The 22,403-nt window shown below is 43.6% G+C and overlaps 1 protein-coding gene across 4 annotated transcripts in view; it reads left to right on the plus strand.

Moving 5' to 3' along the window:
* cadpsa (Ca2+-dependent activator protein for secretion a) overlaps positions 1-22,403 on the plus strand; it is a 155,013-nt gene that overhangs the window by 80,668 nt on the left and 51,942 nt on the right. For all 4 annotated transcript variants that reach the window (XM_052526749.1, XM_052526751.1, XM_052526750.1 and 1 more), the window contains exons 13-16: positions 12,907-13,043; positions 13,146-13,333; positions 16,359-16,460; positions 20,573-20,636. In XM_052526749.1, the coding sequence (XP_052382709.1) occupies positions 12,907-13,043; positions 13,146-13,333; positions 16,359-16,460; positions 20,573-20,636 (491 nt within the window). The remainder of the gene's footprint in view (positions 1-12,906; positions 13,044-13,145; positions 13,334-16,358; positions 16,461-20,572; positions 20,637-22,403) is intronic.

A 22,403-nucleotide genomic window follows, 5' to 3' on the forward strand; every position in this document is an offset into this window, starting at 1 on the left:
ACACCACAAAGGCTAACTCTTGGGAGAAAAACCAAGGTAAAAATTTAAAAAACACTTACTATATGTTTTTGGGTTTCAAATTAAGATAATATTATTGGTATGCTAAATAAAGTTTTATATATATATATATATATACACACACAAACGCACACACACACACACACACACTACCATTCAAATGTTTGGGGTCACTTAGTAATGTCCTTGTTTTAGAAAGAAAAGCAAAACATGTTGTCCTTTAAATAACATTAAATTGATCTGAAATACAGTGGAGACATTGTTAATGTTGTAAAGGCTATTGTAGCTGAAAACGGCAGATTTAAAAAATATATATAATGGAATATCGACATAGGCCTCTGTACGACTATGTAGATATTCCATTTGAAAAAATAAAACATTCCAGCTACAATAGTCATTTACAACATTAAGTGTCTACACTGTATTTCTGATCAATTTTAATGGCCCGAAAATGTTATTTTCTTTCAAAAACAAGGACATTTCTAAGTGACCCCAAACTTTTGAACCTAAGTGTGTATATACATACACTACCGGTCAAACATTTTAAAACACCAACTCATTCAAGGGTTTTTATTTTTATTATTTCTACATTGTAGAATAATAGTGAAGACATCAAAACTATGAAATAACACATGTTGTAACCAAACAAGTGTTAAACAGATCAAAATATATTTTATATTTGAGATAATTGAAATAGCCACTCTTTGCCTTGATGACAGCTTAGAACACTTTTGGCATTCTCTCAACCAGTTTTATGAGGTAGTCACCTGGAATGCATTTCAATTAACCTCTTGCTCCTACCCGACACGCAGGCGTCCCATCTAGACATCTGGAAATGCAAATGCGCTACGCTAAATGCTAATAGCACTCGTTAAAACTCAAACGTTCATTAAAATACACATGCAGGGTACTGAATTAAAGCTACACTCGTTGTGAATCCAGGCAACAAGTCAGATTTTTAAAATGCTTTTCGGCGAAAGCATGAGAAGCTATTATCTGATAGCATGTAACACCCCAAAAGACCCGCAGGGGACGTAAACAAAATAATTAGCATAGTCGGCGCAACACAAAACGCACAAATAAAATATAAAACATTCATTACCTTTGACCATCTTCTTTGTTGGCACTCGTAGATGTCCGATAAACATCACTATTGGGTCTTTTTTTCCAATTAAATCGGTCCATATATAGCCTAGATATCGATCTATGAAGAGTGTGATCAAGGAAAAAAATAGCATTTTATAACGTAACATCATTTTTTTAAATTAAAAAAGTTGACGATAAACTTTCACAAAACACTTCGAAATACTTTTGTAATGGAACTTTAGGTATTAGTAAACGTTAATAAGCGATCAAATTGATCACGAGGCGATGTATATTCTATAGCTGTACGTCTGGAAATAATGTCCGGGTAAATCTCAACTAAAATATCCGGTCGGAGACCGGAAGAAAGGCGCTACCTTGTGCCCGTTTGACCAAGAAACAAATCGTAGGCAAATGACAAGACTGTTGACATCGTGTGGAAGCTGTAGGTATTGCAACCTCGGCCCCATTTAATGTGGTTCACATTCAACAATGGGTTCTAGGGGCGCATGGATATATTTACGCATTTTCAGTGATCAGATTTTCCTGCGCTTTTCGATGAAACGCACGTTCTGTTATAGTCACAGCCGTGATTTAACCAGTTTTATAAACGTCTGAGTGTTTTCTATCCACACATACTAATCATATGCATATACTATATTCCTGGCATGAGTAGCAGGGCGCTGAAATGTTGCACGATTTTTAACAGAATGTTCGAAAAAGTAGGGGGTAGGAGTAACAGGTGTGCCTTGTTATAATTTGTGGAATTTCTTTCCTTCTTAATGCGTTTAAGATATTTGATAAAAGACCAAGTCCATGTTATGGCAAGAACAGCTCAAATAAGCAAAGAGAAACAACAATCCATTATTACTTTAAGACATGAAGGTCAGTCAATACGGAACATTTCAAGAACTTTGAAAGTTTCTTCAAGTGCAGTCCCATAAACCCTCAAGCGCTATGATGCAACTGACTCACATCAGGACCGCCACGGGAATGGAAAACCCAGAGTTACTTCTGCTGCAGTGGATAAGTTCATTAGAGTTACCAGCCTCAGAAATTGCATACCAAATAAATGCTTCACAGAATTCAATTAACAGACACATCTCAACATCAACTGTTCAGAGGAGACTGTGTGAATCAGGCCTTCATGGTAGAATTGCTGCATAGAAACCATTATCTAAAGGACACCAAACATAAGAAGAGACTTGCTTGGGCCAAGAAACACAAGCAATAGACATTAGACCGGTGGACATTTATCCTTTGGTCTGGAGTCCAAATTGGAGATTTTTGGTTCCAACCGTCATGTCTCTGAGGATGAACTCCGCATGTTTATTTCCCACCGTAAAAGCATGGAGGTGTGGGGGTGCTTTGCTGGTGACGCTGTCTGTGATTCATTTAGGATTCAAGGCACACTTAACCAGCATGGCTACCACAGCATTCTGCAGCGATACGCCATCCCATCTGGATTGGGCTTAATGGGACTATCATTATTTTATTTTATTTTAATTTTTTTTGTTGAATTTTACCCCTTTTTCTCCCCAATTTCGTGGTATCCAATTGTTGTAGTAGCTACTATCTTGTCTCATCGATACAACTCCCGTACGGGCTCGGGAGAGACGAAGGTTGAAAGTAATGCGTCCTCCGATACACAACCCAACCAAGCCGCACTGCTTCTTAACACAGTGCGCAACCAACCCGGAAGCCAGCCGCACCAATGCGCCGGAGGAAACACCGTGCACCTGGCCACCTTGGCTAGTGCACACTGCGCCCGCCACAGGAGTCGCTGGTGAGCGATGAGACAAGGACACTCCTACCGACCAAGCCCTCTCTAACCCGGGCGACGCTAGGCCAATTGTGCGTCGCCCCACGGACCTCCCGGTCGCGGCCGGTTACGACAGAGCCTGGGCGCGAACCCAGGGACTCTGATGGCACAGCTGGCGCTGCAGTACAGCGCCCTTAACCACTGCGCCACCCGGGAGGCCTATCATTAGTTTTTTAACAGGACAATGACCCAATCCACCTCCAGGCTGTGTAAAGGCTATTTTACCATGAAGGAGAGTGATGGAGTGCACAGCCAAAGTTAGATCGTTTGGGATGAGTCGGACCGCAGAGTGAAGGAAAAGTGCTCAGCATATGTGGGAACTCCTTCAACACTGTTGGAAAAGCATTCCAGGTGAAGCTGGTTGAGAGCTTGCCAAGAGTGTGCAAAGCTGTCATCAAAGCAAAGGGTGGCTATTTGAAGAATCTCAAATATAAAATATATTTTGGTTTGTTTAACACTTTTTTGGTTGCTACATGATTCCATGTGTTATTTCATAGTTTTGATGTCTTCACTATGTGTGTGTGTGTATCAACTCAGCATAAAAAGAAATGTCCTCTCGCTGTCAACTGCGTTTGTTTTCAGCAAACTTAACGTGTGTAAATATTTGTATGAACATAACAAGATTCAACAACTGAGACAAACTGAATAAGTTCCACAGTCATATGACTAACATAAATGGAATAATGTGTCCTTGAACAAAGGGGGGTCCAAATCAAAAGTAACAGTCAGTATCTGATGTGGCCACCAGCTGCCTTAAGTACTACAGTACATCTCCTCCTCAATGGCTGCACCAGATTTGCCAGTTCTTGCTGTGAAATGTTACCCCACTATTCCACCAAGCCACCTGCAAGTTCCCGGACATTTCTGGGGGGAATGGCCCTAGTCCTCACCCTCTGATCCAACAGGTCGCAAACGTGCTCAATTGAGATCCGGGCTCTTCGCTAGTCATAGCAGAACAGTGACATTCCTGTTTTGCAGGAAATCACGCATAGAACTAGCAGTATGGCTGGTGGCATTGCCATGCTGGAGAGTCATGTCAGGATGAGCCTGCAGGAAGGGTACAACATGAGGGACGAGGATATCTTCCCTGTAACACACAGTGTTGAGATTGCCTCCAATGACAACAAGCTCAGTCCGATGATGCTGTGACACACTGCCCCCGACCATGACGGACCCACCACCTCCAAACCGATCCCGCCCCAGAGTACAGACCTCGGTGTAACGCTCAACGATAAACGCGAATCCGACCATCACACATGGTGAGACAAAACTGCGACTCGTCAGTGAAGAGCACTTTTTGCCAGTCCTGTTTGGTCCAGCAATGGTGGGTTTGTGCCCATAGGAGACATTGTTTCCGGTGATGTCTGGTGAGGACCTGCCATACAACAGGCCCACAAGACCTCAGTGCAGCCTCTCTCAGCCTATTGCGGAGAGTCTGAGCAATGATGGAGGGATTGTGCGTTCCTGGTGTAACTCGGGGAGTTGTTGTTGCCATCCTGTATCTGTCCCGCAGGTATGATGTTTGGATGTACCAATCATGTGCAGGTGTTGTTACAAGTGATCTGCCACTGCGAGGATGATCAGCTGTCCGTCCTGTCTCCCTGTAGCGCTGTCTTATGCTTCTCACAGTACGGACATTGCAATTTATTGCCCTGGCCACATCTACAGTCCTCATGCCTCCTTGCAGCATGCCTAAGGCACATTCACACAGATGAGCAGGGACCCTGGGCATCTTTCTTTTGGTGTTGTTCAGAGTCAGTAGAAAGCCCTCTTAGTGTCCTAAGTTTTCATAACTGTGACCTTAATTGCCTACCTTCTGTAAGCTTTGTGTCTTAACGACCGTTCCACAGGTGCATGTTCATTAATTGTTTATGGTTCATTTAACAAGCATGGGAAACAGTGTTTAAACCCTTTACAATGAAGATCTGTGAAGTTATTTGGATTTTTACAAATTATCTTTGAAGACAGGATCCTGAAAAAGGGACAGTTCTTTTTTTTCTGAGTTTATATATATTTATAAGATATTCAAAACCAATACAACTGGGCCACACACTTGATAGACATTATACAATTATACAGTCCAAATCTATTCACAGGCGTTATTTACAGTGGAATATTCATGCTTTACTGAATAGGGCTCAATTTCTGCCTTTCTCTCTTTAGTTCTTCTTGCTACTAAATATGAGCTGGTAAATATGTACCTGGAGTATTCTGAATGCTAACAAGTAGTTCTTGTTGTCATGCAATTCCCTCTGTCATATGCTACTCCAGTCTTCTCCACTACTTACAGACGGACCTTGGATTAAAACTTGCTCTAACATTACTACCACTTTTACAATGTACATATCTGTTTTCCTTTTCTTTCTTTGGATGCCTGACAAGAACATTTACCAGGGTTATCCCAATTATTGCTGAAAACTGAGACTGTTTTCTGTTCCCTGTTGTTAAGACTGAGACAGATCGTAGTGTTGTTGGGTATTGAGATTTTCCCCAGGAATGTACTACTCCTCTCCATCAACACACTAACAGTGGTATTGCTCCAAGAAGTTCTCTATGAATCATACAGTGCATGGGAATATAAAGTATTGTCAACTTGCAAATGTTCAAATGTGTAAAAACATGAACCTGTATAGAAAAACTAGATGAGCGTAATAAGATCTTCAACCATCACTGTTCATTGAACTGAAATGTTTAGGATGGATAGACTGATTGAGAAAGGGAGAACCAAAGTGTTGGTTAGTGTCTTTAGTTCCAGGTCAGCACTAAACCAGATCCAGTTATCACCATGTACCCTTCACTCTGCTCTCAGTAAGGGCTGGACTGTGGATGTCCATGTTGTGTGTGTGTGGGGAGGGGGGGGGTGTTTGATGGTGGTCAAACCTTAAAGAAACAAGTCACGTACTAAATAGCCCCAAATGTTCTGCTCTCAACTCTCTTAGTGAGTGCAGGGATCTATAAATGAGTAGCATCCATCAATCATTGTCATGTCTGTCCTTCCCCTGCCTAGACAGACGGGGGTGACTAGTGTCATTGTCTGTTACTGTCCAGTGCCCCCATGTCCACTCCACCGCTGGAATGTCAAATAGACGTGACAGGCCACCAGTCACAGAGAAGGACACAAAGTCACCTTTTGGATTTAGGAGTTGGGGATCATAAGCATCATAACAGCACAGTCTTTGTTCCCTGGGTGATTGACAGCTGGCAGGGCGCCACATTGGGTTCCACTCAACAGTGAGGTTGAGGTCAATGGGAGAAAACAAAAGTAATACTGTATTCTTATATTCTCTGAGTTTGATATTTTAAAAATGATATTCAATAGTCAAAGTAATTTATTCTTCATGATTTTATGTGTATGTCACATTCAGCTTTAGTGTGATTTAGAATTTCAGAAAAAAATCCCAAAACATTTGATACATTTTTGTATATCAGTGTGTCTGAACACATTTTAAGTGTCAAAATAAGATTGTGTATGTATCCACGTTGCAGCGAAAACGAATTTGGTTCACTATGTTCAAACTGTTGTTAACGCTCAATAAGTGGTGTTGTCTCTTTATTGACATGTAAAGGCTTGTCTCGGGAGGGGCAGCTGCATAGGCTATTTATCCAGACTGCTGCTTAGAATAGCTGTGACTTGCAGACCTGTGGCCTGCAGAGCAGTCCCCTAAGCCCTGGCTAAAATGGTCCATTAGAATAAAAATAGAGGTAGATGGCCGGAGCAAGGATTAACAGGCAGCCTTCCAATTCTAGCCAGACCCTGATGTAATGCCTCAGCCCACTCACTGGGAAGTAAAGTGAAAATGTGTTGTCAAATGTATTTTATCCCCCTCTCTGAACAAAGGGGTGCGTGGTCAGGGGGTTCCTCTGTCCCAGGCCCTGTTTTACTGGCACAGGGGGGCATTTAATTAGGGAGACCACAGGGGTCATGTGCCCACGAGCTGAGCTGAGCAGAGGAGGGGGGAGAAGGAGATGGGTCTAGCTAGCACTCCTCTGAGGTTGCACTCATTCATGTGAGGATGCAATCAGAAAGGCTGCTTTCAGAAAGTGTATATATGCTCAGGTTGAAGGATCACATAAGGGACTTGAGATTTGCGGGGAGAACATACACAGACATTAACTTTAGCTTTTATCAAGGGAAACTGGACCAACGTTGTAATAGTGAGATTGACAGAAGGGTTTTTTCTGGATCAAAATGGGATTTATTTGGCGGGTGTGGTGTGGTGTGGGCATGGCCAATTGCGTGGCCAAAATCAGAGGCTGTAGTGACAGAATGTTGCTATTTTAAAGCTAATTTCCTGCAATTGTACACATTTTGCACTGAGATGGAGAAAGAATGTGCAGTTTTAAAGCATTGTTTTTGCAATTCTACACATTTTTCCATGGCTTATGCTGTCTGAGTGATTCAAACATAACAAAATCAATGCGAGCACTTTGCCATGACAAAAATACTCCTGCATCATTTTTTACATTTTTTTTTATTCTTCCTGACTATCTAGCTTTTATTTAGGTGATTGTTGGTTCTCAAAGATGTTCTTATAAAACAATATATAAGTCCATTTATCTTTTCCACGTACATTATATTTTGTTTTTAGTCGTTTAAGTTTGCACTGAAAATGTTTTTCCTTCCTACGTTTTTCCTTCTTATTTTTCTTAATGTTTGGACATAGGTGACCGAATAACTTAGGTAGCCCGCCCAAGGGTTTTCTATGCAGAAGAAACCCTGAAACAGAACAGAACCAGTCATGCATGACCACAGGAATGATCCGTCTGCATTGGTTATGCTGCAATTTGCATCTACTCCTACTCACATCCACTCCTCTGGCCCAGAGCTCCTTCCACTTGCGAGTTGACAATGAACCCCACAGTTAATCTTTCCATTGACCAGAACACCCATCCCCAGAAGAAGCGTACTGTACGAGAGCCCTATTCAATATAAGCCGCTAACCAGGTGTGCAGACTAATAACAAATTCAACATTATTATCGGCCTGTGAGTGTCTGTATAGTTTCACCCATAAGCCATTGATGTGTACAGTTAAAAAGACTTGTACATTTTTTTACATAAATATACAGTACCATTCAACAGTTTGGACACACCTACTCATGCAAGGGTTTTTCTTTATTTTTACTATTTTTTACATTGTAGAATAAAACTATAAAATAACACATATGGAATCATGTAATAACCCAAAAAGTGCTAAACAAATCCAAATATATTTTGTATTTGAGATTCTTCAAAGTAGCCACCCTTTGCCTTGATGACAGATTTGTACACTTTTAGCATTCTCTCAACCAGCTCAATGAGGTAGTCACCTGGAATGCATTTCAATTAACAGGTGTGCCTTGTTAAAAGTTCATTTGTGGAATTTCTTTCCTTCTTAATGCGTTTGAGCCTATCAGTTGTGTTGTGACAAGGTAGGGGAGGTATACAGAAGATAGCCCTATTTGGTAAAAGACCAAGTCTATGTTATGGCAAGAACAGCTCAAATAAGCAAAGAGATATGACAGTCCATCATTACTTTAAGACATGAAGGTCAGTCAATTACGGTAAATTTCAAGAACTTTGAAAAGTGCTATTATGGCAGAATGGCGCAGGAGCAGAAGGCAGACGTTTTACATGCCCCCAACCGATTGTGTTTTTTGCTTGTTTTTCTGCGTTGTTTTTAACTTATTTCTGTACATAATGTTGCCACTACCGTCTATTATGACCGAAAATAACTTCTAGACATCAGGACTGCGATTACTCACCACGGACTAGCAGAATCCTTTTTCTTCTTTCATGACTCTGACGAGCCCGAGGCGGAGGATATACGGCGCCCTCGGGAACAGGCCCCGACCCCAGTGATCTGCGTGAAGAGGAGGCAGAGAAAGAGAGGCCGGAGGGTGGGCTGCCTTCTGACGAGTAGGAGGCGATCTAATAAACCCCCACTCCCCTCAATTCTGCTCGCAAACATGCAATCTTTGGACAATAAAATGGACAAGTTATTGGGAAACTAGCAACGGGACATTAAAAACTGTAGCATCTTATGCTTCACAGAGTTTTGGCTGAACGACGACAATATCAACATACAGCTGGCTGGTTATACGATGTACCGGCAGGATAGAACAGCAGCTTCTGGTAAGACAGGGGCGGCGTCTATGTATTTTTGTAAACAACAGCTGGTGCACGATATCTAAGAAAGTCTCGAGCTATTGCTCACCTGAGGTTGAGTTTCTCATGATAAGCTGCAGGCCACATTACCTACCGGGAGAGTTCTCATCTAAATTATTTTTAGCAGTTTACATACCACCACAGTCAGAGGCTAGCACTAAGATAGCATTTAATGAGCTGTATTCCGCCATAAGCAAATAAACAAACATTCACCCAGAGGCGGCGCTCCTAGTAGCCGGGGACTTTATTGCAGGGAAACTTAAATCCATTTTACCTAATTTCTTTCAACATGTTAAATGTGCAACCAGAGGGAAAAGAACTCTGGACCACCTATACTCCACACGCAGACATGCATACAAAGCTCTCCCTCACCCTCCATTTGGCAAATCTGACCATAATTCCAGCCTCCTGATTCCTGCTTACAAGCAAAAATTAAAGCAGGAAGTACCAGTGACTAGATCAATAAAAAAGTGATCGGATGAAGCAGATGCTAAGCTACATGACTGTTTTACTAGCACAGTGGAATATGTTCCTGGATTCCTCCAATGGCATTGAGGAGTACACCACATCTGTCATTAGCTTCATCAATATGTGCTTCGATGACGTCGTCCCCACAGTGGCCGTACGTACATACCCCAACCAGAAACCATGGATTACAGGCAGCATCCGCACAGAGCTAAAGGCTAGAGCTGCCGCTTTCAAGGAGTGCGACTCTAACCTGGAAGCTTATAAGAAATCCCGTTATACCATCCGACGAACCATGAAACAGGCAAAGCGGCAATACAGGACTAAGATCGAGTCATACTACACCGATTCTGACGCTCATCAGATGTAGCAGAGCCTGCAAACCATTACAGACTATAAAGAGAAGCACAGCCAAGAGCTGCCCAGTGACACGAGCCTACCGGACGAGCTAAAGTGCTTCTATGCTCGCTTCAAGGCAAATAACACTGAAACATGCATGAGAGCACCAGCTGTACCGGAAGACTGTGTGATCATGCTCTCCGCACCTGATGAGAGTAAGACCTTTAGACAGGTCAACATTCACAAGGCCATAAGGCCAGAAGGATTACCAGAATGTGTACTGCGAGCAAACACTGACCAACTAGCAAGTGTCTTCACAGACACTTTCAACCTCTCCATGTCTGAATCTGTAATACCAACATGTTTTAAGCAGACCCCCCGTTACTAAGGTAACTTGCCTAAATGACTACCGACCCATAGCACTCACATCTGTAGCCATGAAGTGCTTTGAAAGGCTGGTCGTGGCTCACATCAGCACCATTATCCCAGAAACCCTAGACCCACTCCAATTTGCATACCGCTCCAACAGATCTACAGATGATGCAGTCTCTATTGCACTCCACACTGCCCCTTGCCACCTGGACAAAAGGAAAAAATATGTGAGAATACTTTTCATTGACTACAGCTCAACATTCAACACCATCTTGCCCTCAAAGCTCATCAATAAGCTAAGGACCCTGGGACTAAACACCGCCCACAGTTGGTAAGGGTATGTAAAAACACATCTGACACACTGATCCTCAACACAGGGGTCCCTCAGGGATGCGTGCTCAGCCCCGACTGTACTCCCTGTTCACTCATGACTGCACAGCCAGGAACGACTCCAACACCATCATTAAATTTGCCTATGACACAACAGTGGTAGGTAGGCCTGATCACCGACAACAACGAGACAGCCTATAGGGAGGAAGTCAGAGACCTGGCCATGTGGTGCCAGGACAACAACCTCTCCCTCAACATGATCAAGACAAAGGAGATGATTGTGGACTACAGGAAAAAGATGACCGAGCATGCCCCCATTCTCATCGCCAGGGCTGCAGGGGAGCAGGTTGAGAGTTTCAAGTTTCTTGGTGTCCACATCACCAACAAACTAACATGGTCCAAGCACACCATAACAGTTGTGAAAAGGGCATGATCAAACCTATTCCCCTTCAGGAGACTGAAAAGATTTGGCATGGTTCCTCAGATCCTCAAAAGGTTCTACAGCTGCACCATCAAAAGAGCATCCTGACTGGTTGCATCACTGCCTTGTATGGCAACTGCTCGGCCTCCGACCGCAAAGTACTACAGAGGGTAGTGAGAATGGCCCAGTACATCACTGGGGCCAAGCTTCCTGCAATCCAGGACCTCTATACCAGGCTGTGTCAGAGGAAGGCCCTAAAAATTGTCAAAGACTCCAGCCACCCTAGTCATAGACTGTTCTCTCTGCTACCACATGGCAAACAGTACCTGAGTGCCAAGTCTAGGTCCAAGAGGCTTCTAAACAGCTTCTACCCCCAAGCCATAAGACTGATGAACATCTAGTCAAATTGCTATCCAGACTATTCACATTGCCCTCGCCCCCCTCCCCTCTCCACACCACTGCCACTCTCTGTTGTCATCTATGCATAGTCCCTTTAATTAACTCTACCTACATGTACATATTACCTCAACTAACGGGTGCCCCATACATTGACTCTGTACCGGCACTACTTGTTACTTGTATCTCTTATTCTTATCTGTATTTTTTTAAACTGCACTGTCAGTTAGGGGCTCGTAAGTAAGAATTTTCACTGTACAATTTGATTTGATTTGATGAAACTGGCTCTCATGAGGACCCCCACAGGAAAGGAAGACCCAGCGTTACCTCTGCTGCAGAGGATAAGTTCATTAGAGTTAACTGCACCTCCGATTGCAGCCCAAATAAATGCTTCACAGAATTCAAGTAATAGACACATCTCAACATCAACTGTTCAGAGGAGAATGTGTGAATCAGGCCTTCATGGTTGAATTGCTGCAAAGCAACCACTACTAAAGGACACCAATAAGAAGAAGAGACTTGCTTGGGCCAAGAAACATGAGCAATAGACATTAGATCGGTGGAAATCTGTCCTTTGGTCTGATGAGTCCAAATGTGAGATTTTTGGTTCCAACTGCCCTGTCTTTGTGAGGCACAGAGTAGGTGAACAGATGATCACTGCATGCGTGGTTCTCACTGTGACGCAGGGAGGAGAACATGTGATGGTATGGGGGTGCTTTGCTGCTGATACTGTCTGTAATTTAATTATAATTAAAGGCACACTTAAGCAGCATGGCTACCCCAGCATTTTGCAGCGATACACCATCCGATCTGGTTTGGGCTTAGTAGGACGATCATTTGTTTTTCAACAATGACCCAAAACACACCTCCAGACTGTGTAAGGGCTATTTGACCAAGGAAAGTGATGGAGTGCTGCATCAGATGACTTGGCTTCCACAATCACCCAACCTCAACCTAATTTAGATGGTTTGGGATGTGTTTGACTGCAGAGTGAACGAAAAGCAGCCAACAAGTGCTCAGCATATGAGGGAACTCCTTCAAGACTGTTGGATAAGCATTCCTCATGAAGCTGGTTGAGAGAATGCCAAGAGTGTGCAAAGCTGTCATCAAGGCAAAGGGTGGCTACTTTGAAGAATCTCAAATATAAAATATATTTTGATTTGTTTAACATTTGTGTCCATATGTGTTATGTCTTAGTTTTGATGTATTCACTATAATTCTATAATGCAGAAAATAGTAAAAATAAAGAAAAACCCTTGAATGAGTAGGTGTATCTAAACTTTTGACTGGTACTGTGTATATACAGTATTTGTGTCTCATGTAAACCTGCTTAATGGTTTTGATAGAATAGGGCCCTTTCGCTGCTTGAGTGACGCTCTCTCACCCTCTCACTTCTTCAGCAATTCACATCCTCTGATATATCTAACTCCTCTCTGGATCCTATTTCTCCCTCCATGTGTGCTGGCTGTCTCTCTCTCTCTCTCTCTCTCTCTCTCTGGGGTGGACGGACACAGACGCGGACCGGGCACAGAAACACGGCATGGATGAGTTCATCTCAGCCAACCCCTGTAGTTTCGACCACTCTTCCCTATTTGAGATGGTCCAGCGCCTCACCTTGGACCACAGGCTCAATGACTCTTACTCCTGTTTGGTGAGGAAAGTTAAGTCTAGTGGTTCCCTCATTCTTTTGCTTTGGGATGTGTTCCCATATAAGTAATTCTGTCATTGAACCCCTCCTTTGTCAATTTTGCAGGGCTGGCTCAGTCCAGGCCAGGTGTTTGTCATGGATGAGTACTGTGCTCGTAATGGTGTGCGGGGGTGTCACAGACACCTGTGTTACCTGGGCGACCTGCTGGAGCGGGCGGAGAACGGGGCTATGATTGACCCCACCCTGCTACACTACAGCTTTGCTTTCTGTGCCTCACACGTCCACGGCAACAGGTACAGAAAACTGACATACAGCTCTCCTTCTATGCTATCTCCCCTCCTTTCTTTCTTTCTTTCTTTCTTTCTTTCTTTCTTTCTTTCTTTCTTTCTTTCTTTCTGTCTCTCTGTCTCCCTGTCTCTCTGTCTTTGTGTGTGTCATAAATGTTATGCGTGTTATGCGTATGAATGTCATGTTATGCTTATGAAAGCAAACCAAGAATCCCTGTTCAGAGAAGCCACTCTATCACCAACCTTCTACGAAGAATCAATTTCATTCAGAGAAGACTCTAACCCAGTGTGTATTCCACCCAACATCCCATGCTTGTTGTTTGTTGTATCAGTCAAAGCTTACTTTCTCTAATATTATTTTTTAAATAACTTTTTTCAGTCACTTATGATTTTAAGGGTCTCGTGTTCAGTTGGGATTTGTGTATATTATTAAATTGTTCTTCTTTCTTAGTTGTCTGTTCTTCTGGTGTCAATTAATTGTTTGTCATTGTCTATTATTTTTGTTTGCCATTACTTTTCTCTTCTCTGTTTTTCCTTGCTTGCTCTCATAACATCACCCCTGCCTCTCCCTCATGTAACCTGTAGTCAGAGACTGTCTGAGTTGCTAAACTGGCCCGTAACCGAGGCAGAGCTTCAAACTACCTTTACCCCCCACTCAAAATCATGGAGTTTAGGGGGGTAAAAGTACTCCAAGTCCCAGAAGGTAAGAGTCTGTGGTGCTTCTCTCACTTTCACACAAGTGTTGTAGGCCGGGTTGTGACGTTTCACCTCTGACTTTGAACATTTCAACTCAAAAAAAGACAACAAATGCTGTTTTGACTGAAACAAAGTTGTTTTTCTGACATCACAACTAGAAAATAGGAAGTTCTGACGAACATGTGAATGTGTATTCCTCCTCACTTATAGATCCACTGTGACTCCCATTCGACCTTTGTGACATGAGTGTTTGTTTTTAACAAGATTAAATACTGTATTTGAAATATTGAAATAATTCATGAGTATTGCAAGAGTTTTTTAAATAATAAAATGTCTGTGTTTTCATGTGTACTTTCATACATATGTAAGCTTGTTTGTACTTGTGTGTTTGTGTACATCTGCCCAGACTTTTGTATGTCATAATAATGGCTTGATCTCTAGTCAACATAAACAAGCGAGTGTCACTACAGTGTTGAGGGGCGAAGGTCATGGGCAGCTGTCTGTCAGTCTACCAGTCTGCCCCAATCTGACACTCCTCCTACCCAATCTACCCCTCCCTCCACCCCTCCCCCATCCTGTAACAGACAGTGATCGAGCTGAGGTGGGCTGTCTGTTTGAGTCCTGTTATGATCAGGCTAGACAGGGAGACGGGAGTAGCTCCAAGACAGGAGGATGGGAGTGGGGGTGGAGAGCGAGAGGGGAAAATGAGAGGAAAAGAGAGAGAGGTTCAGGAATAGAGGGAGAGGGAAAGAAGGATGGAGAGAGAGAGAGAAAATAAGGGAGGGAGGGGGGTGTAGTGTACTGTAGTGGGAGCTCTCCAGCCGGCCTGCCTGAAGGTCAAGGATGACAGGATGACAGGTCATCATGGGTGACGGGCGAGTGTCTCCTGCCACTGTCCGAGCCCAAGCCACAGCCAGCCCGCCTCCAGTCCCCATGACCATGACAGCCCCGTGCTGCCCGCAAGAGAAACCCCTCTCTGGCCATGACCCCCTTCACTACCCTGACCCCCCCTTACTCCCCTCACCCACCCACAACCTAATAGCCTTATAGCCACAGGGCATGGACTGAATATTATAGGGAGTACAGTAGCCTGGGAGTAAATTAAGAGTAAATAGAATTTTAAGGGTTGGAATTTATTTAATTCCACCTCCAGTTAGTTTAGGTAATGCTTTGGAAATGTGGTGTTTGAATGTTAAAAATACCAGTTAAATATGGCTTTTATCTTTTTAAATTGGATGTACGAGTCAACTTGTGATTTGGCTGTAATTCATTTCCAGTCACATACTTTTGAAATAAGCAGAGACCTCTGATGTGGTGTTCCTCTGATATTATTAGTTTCTCTGATCGCTCTGTGACAAATGACAACTCATTTCAATGTAGTCATGACAATAGAGTTTTTGAAAACATTATGAAAGCCGTGTAGGAGAACAAAATAAGGCTAGGCATAATTAGTGTGAAATTATCAAATTTGTTTTCTGAGTTTTCACATCACATACCATGTTATTAAAAGCTTGGGCTTTTTATTGCTTATGACATGCCTCAGATGAAGACACACACAAAAACACACACTGACAATCATAGCCTGAAACACACACACATAGAGGGAGCATGGGTGAGGGGCCTATCTCCTTATAGTTAGTGACACGGCTGAGGATGGGGGAACGTGAGCACAGGGGAACGTGAGTGCATGTGACAGAGGAGGCACTGGTCGCCGTGACAGCGGCTTGAGGAGCAGGAGACGTGACATGCTTGTTGTCACCGGGCCCAGGATTTCATCTCAGTGAAGGACAGTGAGAAAGGAGGAGGGAGATGGGGAGGGATACTCCTCCTGTCAGACACGATGGGGGCCACAGCTTGCCATAGGGGTGTGTGAAGGGCAGGGGGATCCCCCCTCCCACCCCCGTAACCATCCTCTGAGATACCACTGGCCCCACTCTCCCAGATAGCTGGCTGGCTTTTACCTGTAGAATACACCACACATACGCTGGATTTGTACTGTAGGCTCTGCTGTGGACGTATAACTACATACTACATGTGTATTACTGTATGTTAGCTGAAATTCTCAGTTAGACCTCCAGTGACTGTTTGACCCTTGTGTGTGACCCCTGTGATTACTGTGTCAGTGGTGGCAATACTGCCTACTCTGATTTGGGATATTATGATAATTCTAAAATAACATTTAGCCCAAAAAATTGTCCAACGGGATCTTCCAATTAATACATAATGTATATGCATTGTTCAATATGTGGACGATGTGGGAATGAAACCCACAACCTTGGTGTTTCCTGCCCCATGCTCCAACCATATAAACTCTATGGTACTGTATGTCCCTCAGGCCTGACGGGATAGGGACGGTGACTGTGGAGGAGAAGGAGCGCTTTGAGGATATCAAGGAGAGGCTGCGTGTTCTGCTGGAGAACCAGATCACACACTTCAGGTGTGTACTGTACTCACTGCCAAGTCTGTAACTGACCCTGGCACAGACATGCCTATGGGACTCATCAGATCACAGATTGTAGATCATGACATATGCCAATCACTGTGCTCTGCTATATGTTACTTACATTCTGATCTCAAGAACAAGCTAGTCATTTATAAATTATAGAACTCCTTGGGGATAAAGAATGGTCTTATGATGAAGGAATACAGTGCATTCAGAAAGTATTCAGACCCCTTCACTATTTACAGCCTTGTTCTAAAATGGATTACATTTTTAAAAATCCTCATCAATCTAAACACAATACCCTATAATGACAACGCGAAAGCAGGTAATTTTACTTTTTGCAAATATATATATATATAAAGCAATAGCATTGAATAGTCCCCGCAATATGCAACTGTTCAGGGAAGTCAGGAACCAATACACGCAGTCAGTCAGGAAAGCAATGGCCAGCTTTTTCAAGCAGAAATTTGCATCCTGTAGCTCTAACTCCAAAAAGTTCTGGGACACTGTAAAGTCCATGGAGAACAAGAGCACCTCCTCCCAGCTGCCCACTGCACTGAGGCTAGGTAACACGGTCACCACTGATATATCCATGATAATTGAACACTTCAAGAAGCATTTCTCAACGGCTGGCCATGTCTTCCTCCTGGATACTCCAACCTCGGCCAACAGCTCCGTCCCCCTAAATCAGCTGGTCTTGACAATCTGGACCCTCTATTTCTGAAACTATCCGCCGCCATTGCGCAACCCCCTGTTCAACCTCTCTTTCATATCGTCTGAGATCCCCAAGGATTGGAAAGCTGCCGCAGTCATCCCCCTCTTCAAAGGGGGAGACACCCTGGACCCAAACTGTTACAGACCTATATCCATCCTGCCCTGCCTATCTAAGGTCTCTGAAAGCCTAGTCAACAAACAGATTACTGACCATCTCAAATCCCACCGTACCTTCTCTGCTGTGCAATCTGGTTTCCGAGCCGGTCACGGGTGCACCTCAGCCATGCTCAAGGTACTAAACGATATCATAACCGCCATCGATAAAAGACAGTACTGTGCGCCATCGATAAAAGACAGTACTGTGCAGCCGTCTTCATCGACCTGGCCAAGGCTTTCGACTCTGTCAATCACAATATTATTATCGGCAGACTCAGTAGCCTCGGGTTTTCTAATGACTGCCTTGCCTGGTTCACCAACTACTTTGCAGACAGAGTTCAGTGTGTCAAATTGGAGGGCATGTTGTCCGGTCCTCTGGCAGTCTCTATGGGGGTGCCACAAGGTAAATTCTTGAGCCGACTCTTTTCTCTGTATATATCAATGATGTTGCTCTTGCTGCGGGCGATTCCCTGATCCACTTCTACGCAGACGACACCATTCTGTATACTTCTGGCCCTTCCTTGGACACTGTGCTATCTAACCTCCAATCGAGCTTCAATGCCATACAACACTCCTTCCGTGGCCTCCAACTGCTCTTAAACGCTAGGTAAACCAAATGCATGCTTTTCAACCATTCGCTGCCTGCACCCGCACGCCCGACTAGCATCACCACACTGGATGTTTCCGACCTAGAATATGTGGACATCTGTAAGTACCTAGGTGTCTGGCTAGACTGTAAACTCTCCTTCCAGACTCATACCAAACATCTCCAATCTAAAATCAAATCTAGAGTCGGCTTTCTATTCCGCAACAAAGCCTCCTTCACTCACGCCGCCAAACTTCGGCGATGTCATCTACAAAATAGCTTCCAAGCTTCCAATACTCCAATACTCTACTCAGCAAACTGGATGCAGTTTATCACAGTGCCATCCGTTTTGTTACTAAAGCACCTTATACCACCCACCACTGTGACCTGTATGCTTTAGTCGACTGGTCTTTGCTACATATTCGTCGCCAGACCCACTGGCTCCAGGTCATCTACAAGTCTATGCTAGGTAAAGCTCCACCTTATCTCAGTTCACTTGTCAAGATGGCAACACCCACCCGTAGCATGCGCTCCAGCAGGTGTATCTCACTGATCATCCCTAAAGCCAACACCTCATTTGGCCGCCTTTCCTTCCAGTTCTCTGCTGCCTGTGACTGGAATGAATTGCAAAAATCGCTGAAGTTGGAGACTTTTATCTCCCTCACCAACTTTAAGCATCTGCTATCTGAGCAGCTAACCGATCGCTGCAGCTGTACATAGTCCATCGGTAAATAACCCACCCATTTTACCTACCTCATCCCCATACTGTTTTTATTTATTTACTTTTCTGCTCTTTTGCACACCAGTATCTCTACCTGCACATGACCATCACTCCAGTGTTAACCTGCTAAATTGTAATTATTTGCCAACCTCCTCATGCCTCTTGCACACAATGTATATAGACTCTTTAAAAAAAAAATTCTGCTGTGTTATTGACATGTTTATTGTTTACTCAATGTGTAACTCTGTTGTTGTCTGTTCACACTGCTATGCTTTATCTTGGCCAGGTCGCAGTTCTAAATGAGAACTTGTTCTCAACTAGCCTACCTGGTTAAATAAAGGTGAAATAAAAAATAAAAACATAAGCATTCAGACCCTTTTCTATGAGACTCGAAATTGAGCTCAGGTGCATCATGTTTCCATTGATCATCCTTTCCAAGTTTCTACAACTTGATTGGAGTCCACCTGTGGTAAATTCAATTGATTGGACATGATTTGTAAAGGCAAACACCTGTCTATATAAGGTCCCACAGTTGACAGTGCTTTAGGTCGCCCAAGCCGTTAGGTCGAAGGAATTGTCCGTACCAAAACATTTCTGCAGCCTTGAAGGTCCCCAAAAACACAGTGGCCTCCATCATCCTTAAATGGAAGAAGTTTGGAACCACCAAGACTCTTCCTAGAGCTGGCCGACAGGCCAAACTGAGCAATCAGGGGAGAAAGGCATTGGTCAGGGAGGTGACCAAGATCCCGATGGTCACTCTGACAGAGCACCAGAGTTCCTCTGTGGAGATGGGAGAACCTTCCAGAAGGACAGAAATCTCTGCAGCACTCCACCAATTCGGCCTTTATGGTAGAGTGGCCAGACGGAAGCCTCAGTAAAAGGCACATGACAGCCCGTTTGGAGTTTGCCAAAAGGCACCCAAAGGACTCTCAGACCATGAGAAACAAGATTATCTGGTCTAATGAAACCATGATTGAACTCTTCGGCCTGAATGCCAAGCATCACGTCTGGAGGAAACCTGGCACCGCTCATCACCTGGCCAATACCATCCCTATAGTGAAACATGGTGGTGGCAGCATCATGCTGTGGGTATATTTTTCAGCGGTAGGGACTGGAAGACTAGTCAGGATCAAGGAAAAGATGAATGGAGCAAAGAACAGAGAGATCCTTGATGAAAACCTGCTGCAGAGTGCTCAGGACCTTAAACTGGGGGCAAGGTTTACCTTTCAACAGGACAACGACCGTAAGCACACAGCCAAGACAACGCAGGCTTCGGGACAAGTCTCTGAATGTCCTTGAGTGGCCCAGCCAGAGCCCGGACTTGAACCCAATCGAACATCTCTGGAGAGATCTGAAAATAGCTGTGCAACAACGCTTCCCATCCATCTTGACTGAGCTTGAAAGGATCTGCAGAGAAAAATGGGAGAAACCCCCCCCCCCAAAATGTTTTATTCTACCTTTATTTAACTAGGCAAGTCAGTTAAGAACAAATTCTTATTTTCAATGACGGCCTAGGAACAGTGGGTTAACTGCCTGTTCAGGGGCAGAACGACAGATTTATACCTTGTCAGCTCAGGGATTTGAACTTGCAACCTTTCTGTTACTAGTCCAACACTCTAACCACTAGGCTACCCTGCCACTTCAGGCGAGTAGACTTGAGGCTGTAATTGCTGCCAAAGGTGCTTCAACAAAGTACTGAGTAAAGTTTTTAAAATAAAAATAAATGTACACATGTTTTAAAACCGTTTTTTGCGTTGTTCTTATGGGGTATTGTGTGTAGACTGATGAGGGGGGAAAATGATTTAATCCATTTTAGAATAGGGCTGTAACGTAACAAAATGTGTAAAAGGTGAAGGGGTCTGAATACTTTCCGAATGTACTGTACCTTCATAGAAACCCTACATAAATAAAACTGGATTTCTTTCACAGGTACTGTTTTCCATTTGGTCGACCGGAGGGGGCCCTGAAAGCCACTTTGTCCCTGCTTGAGAGGGTATGTTATTATGCACCCTTTTTTAGCCTTACCTTATGTTCTATTAACCATGGACAAATACCTTCCTTTAGGCTATGGGACAAAAAAACGGAATAATATTTAAAATGTTCCATCCAAATTGACCAGATTGTATGGATAGTTGTCTATTTGATTTCTATATTATGTTGTTTATAATATAGGCTACTTGGTAAAACAGATGTTTGTCTCCTGTTCTCTAGAAGTGAAGGGTCAACAAGCGCAGTCCCATCTTTTTCCCGTTTGTGGTACATACTGTAGGGCCAGTTCTAGTCTTTTGTGGGACCTAAGCGAGATTTGGTTGAGCCCCCCCACACCCCCTCCTCCCAGACCTGGCGCCAGGAAGAAGTGACTAAGGGAATAGTTGAAATCGGCGATGGGGCACATTTTTGGGAGGTTCTTGCATTGGAATTATATTGAATTCGGTTTATATAATCACGCTATACCACAATAAACATAAGGTTCACATGCCGAGACTCATTGAGTGCTTTTGAAATCTGCAGCACAATGGACAGCGCCCGACAGCTAGGCCGTTTTGGGAATGAATATAGGCTACAAGATAGATAGGACAATTCATCTATTACAAACAGCCTATGTGAATACAGCTGGACACACAGCTGTCTTACCAAAAATAATGCAAACTAAATGCTGAAAGTAGTGGCCTAGTTATTCATACATGCAAACAAAAATACTGAATAGCAGTTTGGCTTAGAATACGGACACAACTGTGAATGCGAATGAATGGAACAGAGCAAAACAGCGGTACCAAGTAGTAAGCCTGGTAAACAAAATATCAGATCGATAAAGACATGACACCATGTATATTCAGGCTAGTTACATTAACAGTGAACAAAATATCAGATCGATAAAGACATGACACCATGTATATTCAGGCTCGTTACATTAACAGTAAACAAAATATCAGATCCATAAAGACATGACACAATGTATATTCAGGCTAGTTACATTAACAGTAAACTGTAGACCTGAAAACCTTACATACAACCCTTAAGCAACAATGCAGTTTTAAGAAAAAATAAGTGTTAAGTGAAAAATAGATAAACAAAAATAACAGTAACAAATAATTACCGCCTGGTAGAGAGGTGCTGGATGGCAGGAAGCTTGGTCCCAGTGATGTACTGGACAGTATGCACTACCCTCTGTAGGGGGAATAGGCTTTGTCATGCCCTCTTCATGACTGTCTTGGTGTGCTTGGACCATGATAGTTTTTTGGTGATGTGGACACCAAGGAACTTGAAGCTTTCAATCTGCTCCACTACAGCCCCGTCGATGAGAATGGGAGCATGCTCTGTCCACCTTTTCCTGTGTCCACATCCCCAACGAACTATCATGGTCCAAACATACCAAGACAGGTGTGAAGAGGGCACGACAACACCTTTTCCCTCTCAGGAGACTGAAGAGATTTGGCATGGGTCCCCAAGACCCTCAAAATGTTCTACAGCTGCACCATCGAGAGCATCCTGACCAGTTGCATCACCGCCTGGTATGGCAACTGCTCGGTCTCTGACCGTAAGGCACTACAGAGGGTAGTGCGTACGACCAAGTACATCACTGGAGCCAAGCTTTCTGACATCCAGGACATATATACTAGGCCCAAAATATTGTCAAAGACTCCAGTTACCCAAGTCATAGACTGTTCTCTCTGCTACTGCACGGCAAGCGGTACCGGAGTGCAAAGTCTAGAAACAAAAGTGTCCTGAACAGCTTCAGGCCCCAAGCCATAAGACTGCT

Source organism: Oncorhynchus keta, chromosome 10 (genome assembly GCF_023373465.1).
Source record: "Oncorhynchus keta strain PuntledgeMale-10-30-2019 chromosome 10, Oket_V2, whole genome shotgun sequence".
NCBI lineage: Eukaryota > Metazoa > Chordata > Actinopteri > Salmoniformes > Salmonidae > Oncorhynchus > Oncorhynchus keta.